This window comes from Eumetopias jubatus, unplaced genomic scaffold (assembly GCF_037043125.1).
Source record: "Eumetopias jubatus isolate StellerSeaLion01/CBP00866 unplaced genomic scaffold, mEumJub1_p1.0 scaffold_6, whole genome shotgun sequence".
NCBI classification, from domain to species: domain Eukaryota; kingdom Metazoa; phylum Chordata; class Mammalia; order Carnivora; family Otariidae; genus Eumetopias; species Eumetopias jubatus.
In genome coordinates, this window is record NW_028274812.1 from 128,771,656 (window position 1) to 128,792,496 (window position 20,841).

The 20,841-nt window shown below is 52.3% G+C and overlaps 1 protein-coding gene across 6 annotated transcripts in view; it reads left to right on the plus strand.

Moving 5' to 3' along the window:
- RREB1 (ras responsive element binding protein 1) overlaps positions 1-20,841 on the plus strand; it is a 175,315-nt gene that overhangs the window by 145,211 nt on the left and 9,263 nt on the right. For 5 of the 6 annotated variants that reach the window (XM_028122858.2, XM_028122856.2, XM_028122854.2 and 2 more), the window contains exons 9-11: positions 9,988-10,177; positions 11,215-14,113; positions 20,670-20,834. In XM_028122858.2, the coding sequence (XP_027978659.1) occupies positions 9,988-10,177; positions 11,215-14,113; positions 20,670-20,834 (3,254 nt within the window). The remainder of the gene's footprint in view (positions 1-9,987; positions 10,178-11,214; positions 14,114-20,669; positions 20,835-20,841) is intronic. The other variant, XM_028122859.2, reaches the window with a different exon arrangement.

Genomic DNA, 20,841 nt, shown 5'->3' on the forward strand with positions numbered 1-20,841 from the left:
AGCCACCCCCTCGTCCGGGTGGTGGAGCAAGGTGCCAGAACCTTCCTTCTTCTGGATTCTCGAGTGTTCCAAGGAATGTTTGGCTCCCTTCGCTGTACCACCCTCCCCGTACGCACCCCCATCACCTGCAGGGAGCCCCTCAGACTAATTCACATGGCATGGTATTGGTCCCACACTTAAATGTAAGGAAAGAGTATAAAAAAACAGTCATCAGCATCTTGTATTTAAGAGTCTCAGGGGTCGGTGGCTTGGCCAGGTGGAGGCAGGTTTGAAATGGTGCTGGAGGCTGACGGGGGAGGGGGGACAGATGCCCCCCACCTGCCAGACCACCATGGAAGTTGGAGGCACCTTTGTCAGGATGCCCCTTCTCCCCTCTGCCCGAGGGGCCTCTCTGGGACTCGGGCTATTAAGAGCCAAGGCGGCCACCAGCTTCTGCGCTCACCCCAGCCTGCCCGCCGTGAAGTGCTTCAGATCTGCCCTGACTTCACGCCACACTGGTTGGTTGAACAGTCCGGGCAGGGTGTCGGGACGCGGTGTGCAGTCTGGTAGATTCCTGGGCGTGGGGAGGGCAAGCTGCCGCCCGCCACCGGCCAGAGCCCTGTCACAGGGCCCTCACTGTTGCTCCCAGCAACTGGGAGAGATTAGTGCAGCTGTTGGATGTCAGTTCTCTGGCTGGGATGGGAGGGGAGGGTGGGGAGGGTGGGCACCAGGGCAGGAATGTCTGAACCGGGTGGGGCTCTGAGGAGAGGTTGTTTGCACTTACCCCTTTTTGCCTCTGGAGACAGAGCAGGAAAAAATGAAGCATGAAATCCCTTTAAAAAAGGAATGTCAGTGTCTCGATTAAAACACTGTAATGGGCAAGAAATTCAGTATCTCAAGGAAATAGCCAGGGTGAGCTCAGCTTTCTCGGCAAGGTATCTCCCAGGTTCTGATGACAGGGGCCGGGCCCTCTGGCTGCCCAGAGAATGTGAGGGGCAGGGAAGGCTCCCAGGTGAGCCACTGTCCAGTGTCTGGCCATTAAGAATGTGCCCTGGGTTGGAGAAGGAGCTGGGGCGTCACGGAGTGGGAGTTAAGTCGGCCAGCTCCATCCCAGCCTGCCGCCTAGCGTGTCCCTGGCCCCTGGGCCAGCCGAGGCTGGTTCCCTGTCTGGAAAATGCATTTGCGGACTGTGGTGAGGAGGAAGGGGGCAGTCCAGTCCTTGGATGGGTAGCCCATTCCAAGGAAACTGAGGCATCACATTCAGGGCCTTCTACCAGGTACTGTGTATTTGACAAGAGAACATGAAAGCAGTCTGCCCTTGAGTCCTCATTGTCATAGAGCACCCCTTTCATCTAGTTCTGCTTTTGTAAAGGTTGGGAAGCTGAATGACTATTTAAATTTGGTTTGAGTCCTACCTACCGCATTTTGTAATCCTTGTAATCCAGCTGTGAACTCTGGATAGTTAGAAGCTTGAAGGGACTGGCTAGCTTTAAAGAGCAGAGCCACGCATCATTTTCCTTGGATGGTTGGGGAAACTGGAGTTTCTAAAGAAATGTTTCCTAATGTTTGAAATTTGCCAGAGCAGCCTTTCAAAAATTAAATATGTTTAGCATAGGGGGAAAAAATACATACATACATACACACACACACACACACACACACACACACACACACACACACACACACTTTATATAAAAACCCTTTCTTGATGGAGGTCCCCTGCCCCTTAACTGCCATCATGGTGGATGTGATATTGCCATAAAGGTGAGGCACCTGGTGGGGAGGCGCTGGTTATCTCTTCGACCTGCTCTTAAGCTTTTCTGTGGACTTCAGAGTTTTCTTCCTGTTCTGGAGAGCTGAGGTCACCAGATGAATACAGTATTACTGTAGTGAGCACTGGGAGGAGCTAATCCCCAAATTCGTTTAGCTGCAAGGTTTCTGTTTTTTGTTTTAAAGCTTCTTGGTGGTCTTGCTCTCCACTTCGGTAAACCCCACTGCTAGTAACTTTGCCTTCAAATTTACCTTGGCTTGACTCTCAGTCTTGGATGTGTTTGTAGGCTTCCTTCCCATCGTAGGCACTTTGGGAAGGCTATTTGGAAAACCCACTCTGGTTGGTGGGGACACATTCTTTATTTCAGGGCTGGTGTCCCGGATGGTGACAGTTATTCCTGATAGGGTAACTGTTCGCTCTCCTATGAGCCTTCAAACTGCTGGCTTTGTGTCAGGCTTCCTCTTGGACCCTCACCCCCTACACAGACTGCTCAGACCGTAAGAGCACATTTATCACATTTCTACCCCAGATCAGGGTTATATAGTTTTCTTTGAAGAAATCAGTCAGAAGGATGCAGCATCTTCTCACAAGGGCATGGCTTATAAAAGAACTGTTATCATGGTGCCCTGTCTCATTGTCACAGGTGCGCTGTGGGAGGTGTCCATCTTCAATTCATGACTTTAAAATTTTAACTTTTGTCTTTTTTAAGACTAGTGGATCTGGGATGGATAAGATCATTCATTGTCACTCAAGTCCTTTGAGAATTGAAAGGACAGAGCCCTCAGCTAAGGAAGGAGAATTATCTCCTTGACCTGCTGGAGTTGGCTTCTTCCAGCCCGTGCCTCACAGTCCACGGGCCTGTGACAGCTGGAGGCAGAGGCTGAGCTGTGGCTTCGGGACCCATGCAGGTCACTTCACCTGTGAGAATTGGGCTTCTCTACCAGGCCAGCCCACGTCAAATCTAGGGCCAGTCTGCTGTGTGATTTTGCTTATTTGCTTAATTTCTGCAGGACAGGAAGGGCTGTGGATAAAGTTGATATATTGAAGGCTCTCTGTGTTCGTGGTGTGTCCCTCCAGCCCCCAGGGGCCACAGTGGAAACTTGGCTCAGCCCCCTGCATACTGCTGGGAGGTATTTCCCTCCCCTAAGACCCCCCACCCTGGCCCTCTCCTATCTGTGCTTCACACCTACCCATACCCCTTCGGTGACAGTGCAAGTGGTGCTAAGGGAGGCGGGGCGGGGGGGCGCGGAGCAGATAAGCTGCAGACAGCTGCTTCGGCCTTCTGCTGTTAGGACAGCCCTGACTGCATGCCCCGAAACTATACCTCCTGCCTTCCCACCCACCCCTACCACAACTGCAGAGCCCCAGCCCCGGTAATAGGAGCCACCATGACCGAGCAGCCCTGCGGGAGGCTGGGATGTCACATGGTGGGGAGTGGGGAATGGTATGATCTCCAGGATTCTCAATTAAGTTTTCTTTCTGATAGAAGCATTTGCTGACATGTGCTGGAATTCAGGTGTTTTCTGGGTGAACCAGGCTCTGGTGAACTGTCTTGGAGTCCAGAAACACTATTTCTGTGAGCAGAGTGATTTGGGAGTTCACACATACACAGGTGTGTGTTTGTAAGTTGAGGATGGGCCGAATGTCCATATTAGCATTCATCCCTGTTTGATACGTAACCTCACCTTGTCTTTGGAGTGTTTCCCACTGATGAGATTTTGTTTTCCTTAGAGTAATTTATTTCAGTATGTGATGTAAAAAGAAAAAAAGTTTTGTTTTTAGAAGAATTCTATTGGCATCTGTAAATCCTGTGACTAGGATTCACTACTTACACTTTCCCCCAGATGCGTTGATCTTACTGACATTGAAGTTCTCCATTTGGAAAAGTTGCCCTCCTCTTGCATTGCTGCGGTATCAGAAAGCAATCTCTTGAGTTTGTAAGCTTTCCCTCTGGCACACTGTCCAAATCACACGCAAGATGAAATCGTCCTCCAGTGCTCCGCGGTCCTACGACTTCCAAAGTACAGTCCTGCTCCTTCGGCATGTTCTGCAGTGGTACCGTCCGTGAGTTCCTGGAGTGGCGTCCAGGGCAGGATGGAGACATCCCACAAGCCGGGGATGTGAGGGGAGGGTTGTGGGGCCCACCCGACCCATGGTTATGGTCTTCATGAAGACTGACAAGCCCAAGGGAGGTTAGCAAACACCCGCAGATCAGAGCCCGCAGCGAGCAGCTTTGCCCACAGAGTGACAATGGTCTCCATTGTCCCTGAAGAGCTCTTTAGAAACAGTTGCAGAGTGTTCTTCCTGGGGCCTTGGGAAGGCTGGTTGAACCAGAGTGTCTCTGGCTGACAAAGGCCTGTCCAAATGTTTCTGTGTGACGGTTTTCCACACTGGTTTTATTTAAGGTCTGCCAACAGGTGCCGAGCGGGAGATGGCAAGCCATGTTTTTCTGTGGGGTTTCATTTTCTTCCTTTTAACCATCCCCACAATGTGCTTCTGGTTTCAAAGCAGGTTTTTTTTTTTGTTTGTTTGTTTTTTTGTGTGTTTTTTCCCCCTCTGCCACTTTTGAGCAGCTTATGAGATGACATTCTGTATCTTTTCAGAAGTGAAATAGGAGCGCATCGATTGAATCCCATGAATTGGAGAGGCGTGAAGTTGTGGCTCTGGGCCTTATTTAAATTTTATTAGAAGGCTCTGAGTGCATGTGCAGGCTGGGATGGCATGCACTTCTCTTCTGAGCTGTGGCCCCAGGAGCAGGGGTGGTGGCAGGGGTGGGTGGGGGGGAAGCAGGTGGTGCAGGACAGAGGGTGACCAGGAAGAACATGCATTTCTCCCATGAGTCTCAAGGATTAAACAGAAGCAGTGGGGACAGTGGTAAAGTTCTTGAGAATGAAGAGAGAGAACACATCCTTTTGAAATTAAAATTCATTTTCCCTGCATTTTCATGTTTGCTATCATGGCCAGGAAACGGGCTATTCCTGGTGGTTTTGTTCCCAGCAGTATATGGTCATGGTTAAGTTTGGAGTAGCACCTTGCAGTTTTCCAGGCATTTTATTCTCTTTCACTGACAGTAACTCTTGACAATCCCCATGTTACAGAGGAGAGAGCAGTCAGGGGCTCAGAGGAGGATGGGGAAGAGCTCTCCCAGGCCTGGGATATCAGGTGTCCACAGATTTGAGGACCGGTCACTTCATTCTCGCTATAGTATACTAGAAGGTCATGGAGGGAGCGATTCCTGTGTCAGGCCTGTGTGGGAAATTTTGTCCCGCAGGCAATCACAATACAGATGAAATAAGTTATCCAAGATTGCACAACCTCCACTTCCTCTCCCACTGTCTCTGGTCCCCGAGCGTGTCCCACACTGCTCCCCAGCTGCCTTCCATGGGAGACACGGAGCTTGTGGTTTGTGCTGGTTAATTCAGCCTTGTGTTTACTGAGCACCTATTATGTGTGAAACTGTCCTAGATGCCAGAAACGGGAGGGGCTTGAAGGTGATCGAGAGAATGGGGGAAGGGGGCGGATAGACCTGTTAGAAGTGAAGAAAACTCGGTGTCATTAAAAATTCACGCTGCAGTCAGCTCTAATTGCCATATTATGAGACCCTGTCCTCCCTTTTAGAAAACCCACTTGTGACACCCCTCACATTGAGTATTCATAGCCAACAGGCTGTGCAATAGACTCAGGAAAGGTATTCAAAAGGTCTCTAGGGTACAGGAGAAAAATAAGAGAACTTTTCTTCCCAGGGGCACCTGGGTGCCTCAGTTGGTTAAGTGTCTGCCTTCGGCTCAGGTGATGATCTTGGGGTCCTGGGATCGAGCCCCGCATCGAGCTCCCTGCTCAGCGGGGAGTCTGCTTCTCGCTCTGCCTGCTGCTCCCCCTGCTTGTGCTCTCTTGCTCAAATAAAAATCTTAAAAAAAAAAAAAGTATGATCCATGCAGTGACCCAGACCTGGATCTTCTCTCAGTGCAGTGAGATTCCAGCGTAAGCCCTTGGGGAGTGAATGTGCAGTCGCTTACCGTTATTCCCAGTCATTCTGTTCTCAAAGATTGCAGCCAACACAGAATTAGTGAATATTAAACCGTGGCTCCTAGAGGAAACACAAGGTTAGTTGCTTGAGAGCCTCTGCTTACCTTTTCATCAACTAATCAATAACAGACCCTGGTTTTATGTTTGTTTCTGCTTAAGGAAATCGTACTTAATAAATAGCACCGACTCGAGGACCGGGAACTCCCAGCCCCCAGCACTGTTAACTCGTGCCTGAACGAAGCTTGTGGGACATATGCACGTTCCACCATCAGGCACATCACAGCTCTTCGAGCTCACGCATGGGAGGCAGCGCTTTGGCGCTGTGCTTGGAGCCCATCTCAGACCACGGAACCACCCACAAAGAGCACAGAAATGCGAGAACTGTGGCACTAAGTGGACCGTGGGAGGAACACTTGTTTACAGTAGGGGCTGGGGCAAGACGGCGGAACGGCTGTAGCCGGGAACGCGCACGGCGGGCAACTCAGCTCTTTCCCCTCTCAGTGCGGGTCCTCAGGTGCCCTGCGAGTAGTGACACGGCTTTTCAAGTACGTTGTAGCAAGTCGGCAAATTGACAGATACGGAATCTGCCTGTAATGAGGATCGACTGTATACGTTTTAGGTTAGATAAAATAGTTCACGGACGCGTGACTTCTTTTTAATGCACGCCCCACTCGAGCCCTTTACCTGACTTTGACTGTGAGTCCCTCTGCTGCAGTCTTCACAGGGAAAGCTGAGCGGGGAGCCAGGGCCAGCCCCTGTGTGCGATCGATCGCGCACACACTGACTCTTAACTAGCGCTCTCACAGGGTTGTTAGGATGAATGAGTTCAGGTATTTGTTGTGATATCGCAGCATCCAGGACAGTGTCCGGCACGGGTGAAGATGAATTTAAAACACTCTGCAAATGTTCTGCGCAAAATGTATGGAGTCGGTGCTCACTCTTAATTTGGAAAGAGCAAGTGCGGACATCAGGTGCAGAGTGCCCACGAGCGGCAGCCCTTGGCACCTGCCCTCGACTTTGTTACCTCCTCTTGTTCTCACCTTCCAGGAAAGGCACAGACCAGCTCCCGTTTCCCACGGCTTCCCAAGCCTCACTTGCTTCTGGCCAAGCCTGGACAGAGGGGAAGAGGCTGGGAGAGAGGAAATCAGAACCATCTCCAATTCACAAAGGGCTACGCCAGATGGAGGCCACAGGCTTGACTGCCCAGCCCGCCTAGTATGGCTCGCTCTGCCTGCATGTAAATCCCAGCTGTGGAGCCTTCCTGAGCCCTGGGCCCCGCGCCTCCCTCCCGCCCCAGCCCCTCCACCTTTTTCCCAGAGGCTCCAATTGTCCCATAGGTTTGCTGGAGAAATGGGCTCCTTCCCTTCACCCATGCCAGAGTGAGACTCAGTGTAAGTCTCTTCTGGGGTTTTTAATAAATCGAACCCCCCCCACCTGCATGTGCCACAAATAGTGCTTTGGTTGTTGTTGAAGCTCAGAAAAAGAGACGAAAAGTCAGCCCACTCTCATTAGCCATTTTTAATTAGGTGTTTCTCTCCCTCTTTTTTTTTTCTTCTTTAGGTGGTTCTTTCTTTTACATGTATTAGGATCATGTTAAACATATGCACAAGTAGAGAGCACAGTGTGATGAACCCTCATGCACCCATCCCCCAGTTTCAGGAATTCCCAGCCCATGGTGTTTCATCTCTTCCCCCATCCCAGATAATTTGAAAACAAGTCCCAGGCATCATATTTCACTTAACCAACATTTCATTACGTATCTGTAAAGGAAAGGGATTTACAAAAAAAAAAAAAAAAAAAAACCACAACCAAAATATTACCACAACTTAAGTAGGTAACAGTGATTTCTTACTATCACCCGATGTCTGGTCGGCATTAAATGTCCCCAGTCCAGACATTTCTCTCCAGCTCAGGGGAGAGCTTCCAGCTGACCACTGGGGTGGTGATGGGGGTGGTGACGGCGAGGAGTGCGCAGTTGAACTTGAGTCTGGGGGGACTGGAGTCACCACGGTAGAAGAGGAAAGCGTCATTTCCAGGACGGCAGGACAGAGGTGCCGTGGGGCCCCAGGGGTCACAGCCCCTCCACATGTGCGGCGTGGCACACTGGAGCAGCTGCAGCCAGGCTGCTTCCTTGTGGCCTAGTCCTCTGGGTGCTTTGGCCAGGGTTCCCTGTGGTTGGGGGGGGCCACCCTCCAGCCCCCCTGAACATGAGCCGTGTGCATGTGAGGGATTGCGGGGGAGGGGGGTGGGTGCAAGAAGTAGCGCTGTGTGGGCCCGCGGCCGTGAGCACTGTCAGCACCTAAAGGCAGCCTGGGTTCTCTGTGACCCTGCCTTCCCTGGAGCCCTTGTCATGCTTGGTGAGCCGAAGCACCGTTCCCTCAGAGTTTTGTGTTTTGAGCAGCTCGCGGGAACCCGGTATTCCAAATTTAATGGAACAATGGCAGGAATCTCGATGGCGAAATGCGGCCGGGGTGGCCCTGGAGATAGGAGAGGTGGCCATACAGCAGGACCTCGCTTGCCATGGCCTGCCACAGCGCAGTAAGGACAGCAGAGTTGCACGTACTTGGTACTTCTTTGTTTCAGCGCGAGAGGAAAATGAGCTCAGCTGCCTCATGGGTGATTTATTATCTCTTTATTAACAGAGAAGAATTTCAGAGCTAAGAAAGTTTCCATTAAGGTGTGTGCAGTGTAAATCCCGGCAGGTTGCTCTGCCCCTCGGTGTCCCACGTTCTTTCCCTGTAGAGCACTACTAGCACCTGCTTTAGGGGTTTTGTGAGAAACAAATGCGTTGGTACATGCAAATACTTGGAAAGGTTCTAGGCCCACAGCCCTGTCTAACAACTTTCTGCGGTCATAGAAACCTAGAAATGTGTTAGATCTGCACTACCTGAGGCCGCTGTTGAAATGAGAGTAGTGTGACTGAGGAAATTTTAATTAATTTAAATAGCCACATGTGGCTCCCGTGGGTACTGTATCCAGTACAGGTCTAGGGGCTATTGATAATACCGTAATGATCGGATGGTCGTTAGGATGGTTCTCAGTGGAGACCCAGAAGGTGACACTGGTACAAAAGAGTGGAGGAAGCATCATAAAATGCATTTGGGGGCACGTGTGTGGCTCAGTCACTTAAGCATCTGACTCTCGATTTCAGCTCAGGTCCTGATCTCAGGATTGCGAGATCAAGCCCTGCGTCAGGCTCTGTGCTGGGCATGGAACCTGCTTAAGATTTTCTCTCTCTCCCTCTCCCTCCACCCCCTCCTTTCCCTCTCTCCCCCCCCCACTCCCCATCCTCCATCTGCTCCCCATCCTCCCTCTCACTCGCTCTCTCTCTCTCTGTCCCCCTCTAAAAAAGAGTAAGTAAATAATAATGATAAAATGCATTTGTTTCACATCTGTGTGACCCAGGTGTGACGCTTAAGGTGTAGGTCATCTCTGAGGTGGAGGGTGCTGATCTTTAGATGGACTGCATCCGTGGGAGTCTTTCAAGGGAAAGGTGACAGCGTCGTAACAGGTGTGGGCGGGAGGGCAAACGGGTTTCATGTTCTATCTTTCCTTCTGTACTGGCTGTGTGACCTCGGCCATGTTGCGTAAGGTTTTTGAGCCTCGGTGTTTTTATCTGTAGGATGAAAGTCAGGATACCCACCCGCTTACTAGGGCGAGCTGTGTGCCCCTGCAGGATGCCTTGCTCCTAGTCTAGGAGCCACGGTTGTTTTTCAGATAACGGATGGTAATAATATCAGAATTGAATACATAGTCACTGTCATGTGCTACTAATTCACTTGGAGAAATTTGACTATCATTTCATCCCCATTAGAGATCAGGGATGCTCTAGATTCTGTATTTGACTTTTAAACATTTATGATAATTAGAATCCATTGAGCCAAGGGTGGGAGCAAAACCTTTGAAATGATCGCTGTGTGCTGCATAATTCAGGTAAGACAAAGTAAGCCTGCAACCATGGCTTTAGGTTCCCGGCTAAACTTACTGGACACACCTGTTCTGTCTGCAAAGATGAGGATACCCAGAAATTGGTAAAATATAACTTTTTTTTAAACGAAGAGTTTTCTTGGTGCTAACCACGAACAGAGTGGCTTCTTGATGTCCTATCATTTTTATTTCAGTTGAAGCAACAACAAAGTGTAGCGCGCTACTGGACAAGTGGAAACTCTGACTTGGCTGCTCCCTTATATCCTCTTCCTTTTTCCTGCCAGATGTGACATTTGCTGCGTAACCTTTCGAACACATCGAGGATTGCTGCGCCACAACGCACTTGTCCACAAACAACTTCCCAGGGACTCCATGGGAAGGCCTTTCATTCAGAACAACCCTTCCATCCCTGCTGGCTTCCATGACTTAGGATTCACTGACTTCTCCTGTAGGAAATTTCCTCGAATTTCTCAGGTATTTTGCTCAGCCTGTGGACCCAGCAGCCACCTCCATGGGCCACGTCATTGGACTAGACCCCCTCACCCTGAGGCTTCCCTTCCTTAAAATGTTGTCAGTTGGGTTTTGTCTTTTTTTTAATCACAACCTTTTCTCTTGAAATTCAGCTTGATCTTTTCAATCTTCATTGGGTCATTAAGCTGAGAGGGATAGGCGGGCTTTTATTTTGTGTTGAATTTCTTATTAACATGAGTATGTGTCTAGCTTACCTGTGCTTTTTGCCCATTCTTGGGGCGTTTGGATTTAAGGTTGTGAATTGCTCACCACCCCTACGCCAGCCCTATCTGAATTGAATTTGTATTTTTTTGAGTATTTCTTTAATATTCATATTACAGGTAAATATTTTCCAATGTTGTAGTTTCTATTAAAAATGTTTGGGGTCATTATTAACCTGAACCATATTTGTTCTCTGCCTATAAAACATGTGCCAAAACTATTTGAAACTATTTTTTTTTTCAAAATTGAGATAGAGGATATCAACAGGGAAACTCTTGAGGCACAGAATCCTGAAGTTCAGTGAATTATTCCATAGGTGTACACACACATACGTATGTACCCACATGTATGCACTCACATAACCCTCCCCCCAGGTGGCGCTGCCTCACGCCCCTTCCCAGGCAATGCCCTTTCTCCCACAATCAACGAAGGTAGCCAGTTCTCCACTGGTGGTAGGAAGTCCCCAGCCCATTAGTTTTCCAGGACGCCATTTTTAAAAAGAGAATTAATCCTATCTTTGTGCTGTTGTTACTTAACCATATTTCATTGCTTCTTGGAGATACCCTAGGGATTGATGTCATTCATCAAGCAAGATGACACTTGAGATGCTTTGGGGGGTTTTCCTGATTCAGTCCAGAACAGGAATTAGCAAGCAGGGGGGGAGGCCAAGGCTGGGGACTGGGGCAGCTTATACAACAGATACTTTCTGCATCTCAGGGTAGTGATTGTTTTTAAATCCTCTTTATGCCCTTGCTCTTGCCAACCCGGCTTCCATGCAGGCCTGGTGTGAGACAAACCTACGAAGGTGCATCAGTGAGCAGCACCGTTTCATCTGCGATACATGTGACAAGGCGTTCCCCATGCTCTCCTCGCTCGCCCTGCACAGGCAGACCCACGTCGCCACAGACCAGGGACGGGAAAGGCTGCAGGCCAAGACCCTGCCTGGGGACGCCCTGGACCAGAAGGTCTTCCTGGCCTTGCTGGGCCTGCAGCACACCAAAGACGCCAGGCCTGCCCCCGCCGAGGAGCCCTTGCCGGATGACAACCAAGCAATACAGCTCCAGACACTCAAGTGTCAGCTACCTCAGGACCCCGGCTGCACCAACATGCTGAGTCTGTCTCCTTTCGAAGCTGCTTCCTTGGGCGGCTCTCTCACGGTCCTCCCGGCTACCAAGGACAGCATGAAGCACCTGTCCCTGCAGCCCTTCCAGAAGGGCTTCATCATCCAGCCCGACAGTAGTATTGTGGTCAAGCCCATCTCTGGCGAGTCGGCCATCGAGCTGGCCGACATCCAGCAGATTCTGAAGATGGCAGCCTCCGCTCCCCCTCAGATCAGTCTTCCGCCTCTCTCCAAGGCCCCTGCTGCCCCTCTGCAGGCCATCTTCAAACATATGCCCCCTCTGAAGCCAAAGCCCCTGGTCACCCCGCGGACGGTGGTGGCCACGTCCACGCCCCCGCCTCTCCTAAATGCCCAACAGGCCTCCCCGGGCTGCATCAGCCCCAGCCTCCCCCCGCCGCCCCTGAAGCTCCTCAAAGGCCCCATGGAGGCAGCCTCCAGTGCCCACCTGCTGCCGTCCCCGGCCGGAGCCCAGCCAGACACCGCCACGCAGCTCTTCCTGCAGCAGCCGCGGGTGGACCTGCCGGGCCAGGCCGAGATGAAGACGCAGCTGGAGCAAGACAGCATCATCGAGGCCCTGCTGCCCCTGAGCATGGAGGCCAAGATCAAGCAGGAGATAACGGAGGGGGACCTCAAGGCCATCATGACCGGGCCCGGCGGCAAGAAGACGCCAGCCATGCGCAAGGTGCTCTACCCCTGCCGCTTCTGCAACCAGGTGTTCGCCTTCTCCGGAGTGCTGCGCGCCCACGTGCGCTCCCACCTGGGCATCTCGCCCTACCAGTGCAACATCTGCGACTACATCGCCGCCGACAAGGCTGCGCTCATCCGCCACCTGCGCACGCACAGTGGCGAGCGGCCCTACATCTGCAAGATCTGCCACTACCCCTTCACCGTCAAGGCCAACTGCGAGCGGCACCTGCGCAAGAAGCACCTCAAGGCCACCCGCAAGGACATCGAGAAGAACATTGAGTACGTGACCAGCAGTGCTGCCGAGATGGTGGACGCCTTCTGCTCCCCGGACACGGTGTGCCGGCTGTGCGGCGAGGACCTGAAGCACTACCGTGCGCTGCGCATCCACATGCGCACGCACTGCGGCCGTGGCCTGGGCGGCTGCCCCAAGGGCCGCAAGCCCTTCGAGTGCAAGGAGTGCAGCGCCGCCTTCTCGGCCAAGCGCAACTGCATCCACCACATCCTGAAGCAGCACCTGCACGTGCCCGAGCACGACATCGAGAGCTACGTCCTGGCGGCCGATGGCCTGAGCCCCGCCGACGCGGCTGCCGAGGCTTCGGGGAGGATCGAGGATGGTGGCGGGACCTTCGGCGAACGTAAACCCCTGGCCCCCTTCCTGGAGCCGCAGAACGGCTTTCTTCACGGGGCTCCCCCCCAGCCTCTGCCTCCCCACGTCTCCGTCAAGTTGGAGCCCGCCAGCAACTTCACGGTGGACTTCAACGAGCCCCTGGACTTTTCCCAGAAGGGCCTGGCCCTCGTCCAGGTGAAGCAGGAGAATGTCCCCTCCTTCCTGAGCCCCTCCTCCTCGGCGCCCTATGACTGCTCCATGGAGCCCATTGACCTGTCCATCCCCAAGAACTTCAGGAAAGGAGACAAAGATGCAACTGCTCCCGGCGAAGCCAAGAAGCCTGAGCAGGAACCAGGGAGAGGCGAGCAGCCCTCTCCCTGTCCTCTGCCATGCCCTACCCTGCCAGTGAGCTTGGGGCCCAGCGGGATCCTGGAAAAACCCGGGGCCTCCACAGCCACCACTCTGGAAGCCCACGCTCAGCCCCTGCAGGGCTCTGTTCAGCTTGCTGTCCCCATCTACTCGTCAGCTCTGGTCAACAGCTCCCCCATCTTGGGCAATTCCACCCTCATCAGCAGCCCAGCGGTGTTGCGGCCGCTGCGCCCCAAGCCCCCGCTGCTCTTGCCAAAGCCCCCCGTGACCGAAGAGCTGCCCCCACTGGCCTCCATCGCCCAGATCATCTCATCCGTGTCCTCGGCCCCCACCTTGCTGAAAGCTAAGGTGGCCGACCCGGGGCCCACAAGCACTGGCAGTAACAGCACAGCTCCAGACAGCTTAGGAAGCGCGGTCCCCAGGGCTGCCGCCGCCCCCGCCAACACCACCAGCCCAAAAGAATCCAGCGACCCATCCCCTCCTGCCAACAGCCCGGAGGCAGCCTCACCCACCGAGCAGGGACCAGTGAGCTTGTCCAAGAAGAGGGGCCGGAAAAAGGGCATGAGGAGCCGGCCCCGCTCCAGCAGCGGTGGGGTGGACCTGGACTCCAGTGGGGAGTTTGCCAGCATCGAGAAGATGCTCGCCACGACGGACACCAACAAGTTCAGTCCGTTTCTACAGACTACAGAGGATGATGCTCAGGATGAAGTGGCCGGAGCCCCCGCGGACCCCCACGGGCCCAGTGACGAAGAGCAGGGCAGCCCTCCCGAAGACAAGCTGCTGAGGGCCAAGCGGAACTCCTACGCCAACTGCCTGCAGAAGATCAACTGTCCCCACTGCCCCCGGGTCTTCCCCTGGGCCAGCTCCCTCCAGAGGCACATGCTCACACACACTGGTAAGAGGGCCCGCCATGCTAGGAGTGCTACTTCCCGGAGGGGAGCCTGTGGCCTTTCTGGCCCGGGGAGGGGCGGGGAGCGGGACGGGGAGCAGGCTCGGAAGCGTAGAACCCTTTCCCCACGACCCCACTTTCAGCTTCTCCCTCAGTCTCAGAAGCAGGGGGCTTGCCTGGTGGGGCCGGGAGTTCTTCCCTGTGCACCCTTGTCACCAAAATCACCTGTTCCCGCTGTCTGGGCCCCCGAAGGGCTGCTGGTGCAGGCAGGTGTTACATGTAGGTGTTTAGGGGTGCGAAGGGTCCTGCGCCCGTTGGATCACGGACTTTCATCCACCTCATCCCTTCAGGATGTAGCAAGATTACCTGGTGACCCACAGGAGGCAGTGAGGGAAAAGTAGAAGTTGGTATTAAGGGATCAGCCACGGTGGACTTGCTGCTTTGGCAGGAGAAACTGCATCCCCCATTCTGCAGAGCAGCTTTTAATATGTTGAATGTTCCCTGAAGTTCTTTTGACTCCATATATCCTTAAAGGGAATATTGCAAATTTCACAGTTCTCTTTCATTTCGCTAAGGCAATCCCAGCTTCCCAATTATGGGGAAAATCAGTGACAAATAGTGGGTAGAATTTTTTTTTTAATTTATTTATACTAAAATCAACAGCTGTTCCGGAGAAACACCCAGATATAATCATGTTCTAAGTCCAGTGTTTGGACTTAAATTGCCAAAAAGATAGCCCCAAGTATTTTTCAAGTGTTAGTTTCTATATGTTGATTTTTAAAGAGAAGTTGAAGAGGGTACATTTTAAGTAATTTTATGCCAGGTACTTTGCATAGTCACATGACCATACACTCTCCTCTTAATTCTAATTTACTGAATATTTATACAGGGTTTATATCATTGAACTGAAGGTAAATTGGGTGAGAGCCTTAGCCTTTTGGAGATTACCACCCGAATACTAATGGGTAGGACCTAAAACCCAATAGAGAATTGTATGATACAGGATTGCCAGATAAAATCCTGGATGCTAGTTAAATTTAAATTTCAGATAAAAAGCAAATAACTTTTAGTGTAGGTATTTTTCCATGCAGTAGTGGGGATAGACTAATACTGAATTGTCATTTATTTATCTGAAATTCAGACTGAAGTGTTTTTAGTTGCTAAATCTGGCTTACAAGGCTTAGGACTGGCGAGGGGGAGGTCCTGGGAATGAGGTGTGAGCCACGCTCTGTACCCAGGTGGAAAGGCTTCATTCGGAAGGGGTGATCATCACAGAAGCTTCCAAGAGCCCATGGCAGGCTGTTCTACTAGTGAGGGAGGTTGGTCCCCGAGCAGTCCCTGGGAAACAGGGAGGGGAGAGCAAGTGGGCCGGGGTGGCGGGGGCGGGGGGGTCTCCCTGGGCTGGTGGGGCCTCGAATCCAGGACTCAGGTGGCAGCAAGCCAGGAGCGCCTGTCCACAAAGGACTCCACTACTGAACAGAATTTCTAGATTTGTGAAGTATATGCTACATTTTCACACTGTCCTTTTCATTTGAAATCCTGTAAGCCTGACAAAGTAGTCACAGTTCTCTGAAGAAAGCAGTTCAGAAAAGAAAATGCATCGTAAACAGGAGGTGCCCCGCACAGCAGGCTCTTGCTACCCTTTTTGGGGGGGCACTTGCTTGTCAGCTGCAGAGCCCTTGGAGAAGTGAGTACTTCTGTTACCACTTTCCAGAAAGCAGATGGCTGGATCTGACGAGGAGCATGGCTCTTGCCATGCCCTACTCTCTGCACGCCCCTGACGCCGCCCCCACCACCCTCCCCGCAGCTGGGAGTCCTGTGCTTAGTAGAGAGCGTGCACATTGTCCGAGGGTGAGGCCAGTTACTCCTGGACTTTCTCTTCCTAGCAAACCACCAGTCTCCCTAGGAGGACCGGAGTGGCTGGTATTTCCTTTCCAGGGTTGTGCCCATGTCTTGCACGTGCCTGCCAGAAGTTCCCACTTCTGAATGCATCCTTTCAGTCGCCTGGCTTTTGAATGCCAAAATGTCCTAGTCAGTTTAAAGTCTCGTAGCTTCTGAAACCAGGCAAGGAAAATGGGGGAGGTCTGTCGAAGATGGAGTAGGGCAGGGTGGGCGTAAATATCAACATGTTCTGCCCCTTCTCCCTAAGCCGTTCCTAGACCCTGGGTGGCTGTGTCTGCTGCAGCCCCGTCCATGACACCCTGTCCGACCGTGTTCTCACTGCCATGCCCTCCTGCTGAGGGTTGCCGGCCTTGACTTGAGGGGAGCACTCAGGGTTGGTGGAGAGACCTTCCAGAGCTAGTCTTCATGACTGTCCCATGAGGGCGATGTTGTTCACATCTTGAAGCAAGGAAATGAGTAACAGCCAGTAGTCCTGGGGGTGGGTCATGAGTTGGTTGAGCCTGAGTTCAGAGCCAGGGTCACGTTCGCTGCGGCTGCCCCACGGTCAGGGTGTGTAGCTGCTTCTGTGCTGACACGTAGAGAGTGTGTGCCTGCCCCTGTCATCCTGACATGTTCTGCCATGTTCTGGTGCAGAGGACTGGCAAGGGGTTGGAGAGGAGGGGAACACAGATACGGACCCGAATCCTAGTAATCAGCCCTAAGGGCCGTGGGACGGTACTAGCCGCACGCATAGGCGCTGTATAAGCTGGTGCCCTCTGGGCTTTGTGAGCTCCTTGCCTTTGCCGTCCTGCTTCAGCTCGCAGGGACAGTCTCAGCCTCACCTCTGGTGCATAGTTTCATAGAGCACTTGGCTGCGCCTGGTGCCGTGTTAGGACATTTTCCATTCATCGCGTATCCCAGCTGGACGGAGCCTGGGAAACCATCTGACCCACCCGCTCTTCCCACAGACTGATGTTTTCCTGGTAGACACTCTGCTGTTGAAGAATCCCCCAGCTGTGTTTGGTTGCCTGGCTTTCTGGGACATGCTCCCTCCAGAAACCTTGGAATAAGACGGAGTTAAACACGCCTCTGAAACGGCCCCATAAAGAAAAAGCATTCTACAGAAAAGAGGCTTTCTTTTTTTCCTCTTTTTTTGGGGGCTGGGGGCAGTAGTGTTAAACTCTAGCTGTGTTCCAGCCCAAAGCTTCGAGCGGTGTGCAGGTTTAGATCGCTGTTAGGCAAACCGCATCTGTGTCTCAAGAGTCCGCCTCCTCCTGACCTCTTAGCAAATGCACAGAGGGATCGTAACATCCGTACGTGGTCTCCTGGAGGGGCAGCATTAGGGAGACCGGTGGGGCTTGCTGCGGCCGAGGGCCCCGTGGCTCAGGTTCTCGGGATCGCGGCTCAGGAGGAAGCTGGCGTCTGCCATCCTATTTCATCTTCCCTGGTGAGCTCTCTGTGCACGGCTGAGCTCCCTCCTTGCACTCTCCTTCTAGCCTGTGTCCTGGGGAGCAGGGACGGTTCCTGGTTCCTTGGCTCCTCTGCCTGAGTGGCGTTGCCCCTTTGGGAGAGGACAGTCCACTGTCCCTCCCTTTTCCCCCTCATTTAGGCCACAAGCCTGAGGCCACAAGAGAATACAGAAAATGCAGTCAGCCCGTGTTTGCTCCTCCTCACCTTCCTCCTCCAATGAACGGGTCAGGACCCTGGGATGGCTGAGCCTCCCACCTTCCCCACCGCCAGCTCTGACACTTTGGGATTCTCCCAGTTGGTTTTAGTGCCTGTTCTCTGCAGGGCTGAGGTCCTCTGCACTCGGCCTGTCCCACCTGCTGCTCACAGGCAGTCCGCGTGAGTTGAAATCGGTACGATGTGCAGGCCTCCGCGCGGAAAGTGCTTTGGACACCAGTGCTGGTTGGCTCCTTCTGCCTTTCTGAAGGGGCAGCCTTGGCCATCTTCACTCAGCCAGCCCTGCATGCACCTCTGTCCCAAGCAGAGAGCGGGAAGCCGTCTGCAGATGGGGAGCCGAGGGATCCCACTTACTCTTGCTGGTCAGTCTTCTCCCGATGGTCCCCGTGCCTGCCAGATAGCGTCACATAGTATAGGGTTTCTCTCTTTTCCTGCCTGCTCTCTGGGAGGGAAACTGGCTGGCTGATGGTTTTCACGGCTCCTGTTGCAGGTGGAGGGAGGCCGTCTTTGGTGCAAAGGGCACTCCTTGTGGCTACAGGTACCTTTAGAAACGCTCCCACCAGAGCGGTGGCTTGTGGCAGTCACCCAAACAAATGAAACCATGTGATACTTACCCTGTAGATTACCAGTCGACAAGTTTTGGGGAAACCCGTCTGATGAAAAAAATATTGGAGGGGCTCATGTTTTTCTGGGTCCATGTACTCCAGAGAGCATACCGCTCTTCACAATATAAGATTTGTTTGTCAGACAGCAGTCAAAATAAACGATTGAGTGAATGCGTAAGTGTAAGGCTTTCGCAGTGAGAGGGGCATCTTTGAGAGGTTCCTGTTGTCACTTTGAGAACCTTCTGACATCATTGGGTCGTCTGAATTTAGCACAAGAATCTGAATCTTCATTGTGGGGCGTGAGCCTGGCTGCCCAAACCCAGCTGTAAAATCACAGAGTGAACCATGTAATGGGAAGAAGTAAGGAACTGGTGGTTTTATTTAAAATCAAGACTCCTACAGTTCCTCATCATTCCAGCTTCTGACTGGTTTCACTCCCAGCTGGGTCTCTCCCTCTCAGTCTGGCCTGACTCAGAGACGCTATGATATTTGATCTTGGACGGTAAGATGTTATTTTTCATACTTAAAATAAAGACCAAATAATTTTATGAAAGATTATGTTCAGTTTTCAGTGAAAAGCAAGAATAATTTGAAGCGTACGCCAAAAACAAAACAAAAGAAGCACAACCAGTCTTCATGCAAAAGCGTGTTTTTTTTTTTTTTTTAATGTCATTTGTATAACTTAGCAGAAAACACTCTCTGAGCTTTGTGGAGGGAAACTTGAAAGCAGTCAGTGGGTTCTGCTCTGCACTTGATCCTGTAGGCCCCATGTGGGGCTCCTTAAGAGCACACACACAGGGCTTCTGGATGTCTCGTTCCATGGTCTTTGCTGGTTCCAGGCATCTGTATTTTTAGAAAGTTCCACCGCTGATGTCGAAGCATCACCTGAAAGGGTCCTGCAGCTCAGGGAAGGGATGGCCCCTCGCTTTGATGGCTGCTGATGCTGGAACTCAGTGGGGCAGTGATGCTGGCGGTGCTGGGCTATGCCCCAGCGTGCTTGGTGTGAATGGCGCCCCCTGGAGTTGTGCGGTGCACAGTGTTCCTGCTCCCTTCTCCTTGTGCTGAGCCCCACCCGCTCCGGGCACCTGGCCCAGGGGTTCCGCTCGCAGTGAGTGCCTGGGCTGGTCACCTGCACGAGATGGGGCATCCATGGGTCGTCCCCCCAGCCCCCCAGGCTGAAGGGCCCCCGGGGTTGGTGTTCCGAGGGCGTTGTGCTGGTTGACTTTGCAGCCAGTTCCTGACACGGGCGTTTGATTGTGGCCGTCCCAAGGTTACGAGGCCAGGCTGCAGCTTGGCCATTGCGTTTGTTAGTACACAAAGTCTGTGACCCTGTAAAACCAGAAACCGGGACCTTAGCACTTGGGGGAAAACAGAAGAACCCAGTGATGGAGTAAATGATTTACTGCCACCTTCTCTCTCCAGAGCTCCAGCTCACCTGACCCCTTCCCTTGGCCCCCCCTCTTTCCTCCTCCCTCCCTCTGCGCCCTGGCTTTCCCTGCACCTCCGGCCACGCAAACACAGGACAAGTTACAGGGGAGCCTAGTCTGCGTTTTGACATACTGTCTTTATGGAAAAAAAGATCAAAATGGAAGGTTAAGACAGGGCAACGCAGAGCGGAGAACTCCTCTCTCAGGAGTTACCCCATGGTGGAGTGGGGTGGAGGTAAGGCCTGCTCAGCCACTTCTCTCCACAGGCAGGTCTGGGGCCCAGAGCACCTGATCCCCTAACAGACTCGGGCCTGTGTGGGTCACTACGTACTACTAGCAAGGGCGTAGAGCAAGGGGAACAAAGAACCTTTAAGGCAAGGAGCAGGCCGCCTCCGTCTAGCCCGCTAGGACCACAGTGAGCACGGGCAAAGGTCACCGTAGGACTGTCAACGGGTCGGACAGGAGGCGCGTTTCTCTGCTTCGGGTCCACCGTGGGCCAGGGAGAGGGGAACGGCTCCCGGGGATGTCCCGGGCTTCAAGATGCTGGTTTGATTTCCCGGCGTCGGAAGTCCTTGCCATGCCAGAAATGACCAAGAGGTGGCTTCTCTGTGACAGACTGTAGGTGTTTCCTTACTGTGCTCCAAAATCCCTTTACTCGCTCTTTTTTTTTGTTACTGTTATTAAGATTTTTAATTGTAATACTGTTGTTTTAAACGTCCTGGTTTCACTGTTAACTTTTAGCATCCCACTTCACTCAGGATAAGGGAAGATATCATTTGAGTTGTTGATGTTACCGGTATTTTTTTTTTAATGTGTGTGTGTGTGTGTGTGTGTGTGTGTGTGTGTGTGAAAGGAAGGGGTGGGGAAGCAAATGCCAATTATCCCAGGAGAATGAATGGAAAGCGACTTTTTCTTTTTCATTGCAGTAGAAAGCCAGATAAATATATATTTTTTTTCCTGCTTCAGGTCAGAAACCCTTCCCTTGTCAAAAATGCGATGCCTTCTTTTCTACCAAATCTAACTGTGAACGCCACCAGTTGCGCAAACATGGAGTTACCAACTGTTCCCTGAGAAGAAACGGGCTTATCCCCCAGTCAAAAGAGAGTGATGTTGGACCCCATGATAGCACAGGTAGTGT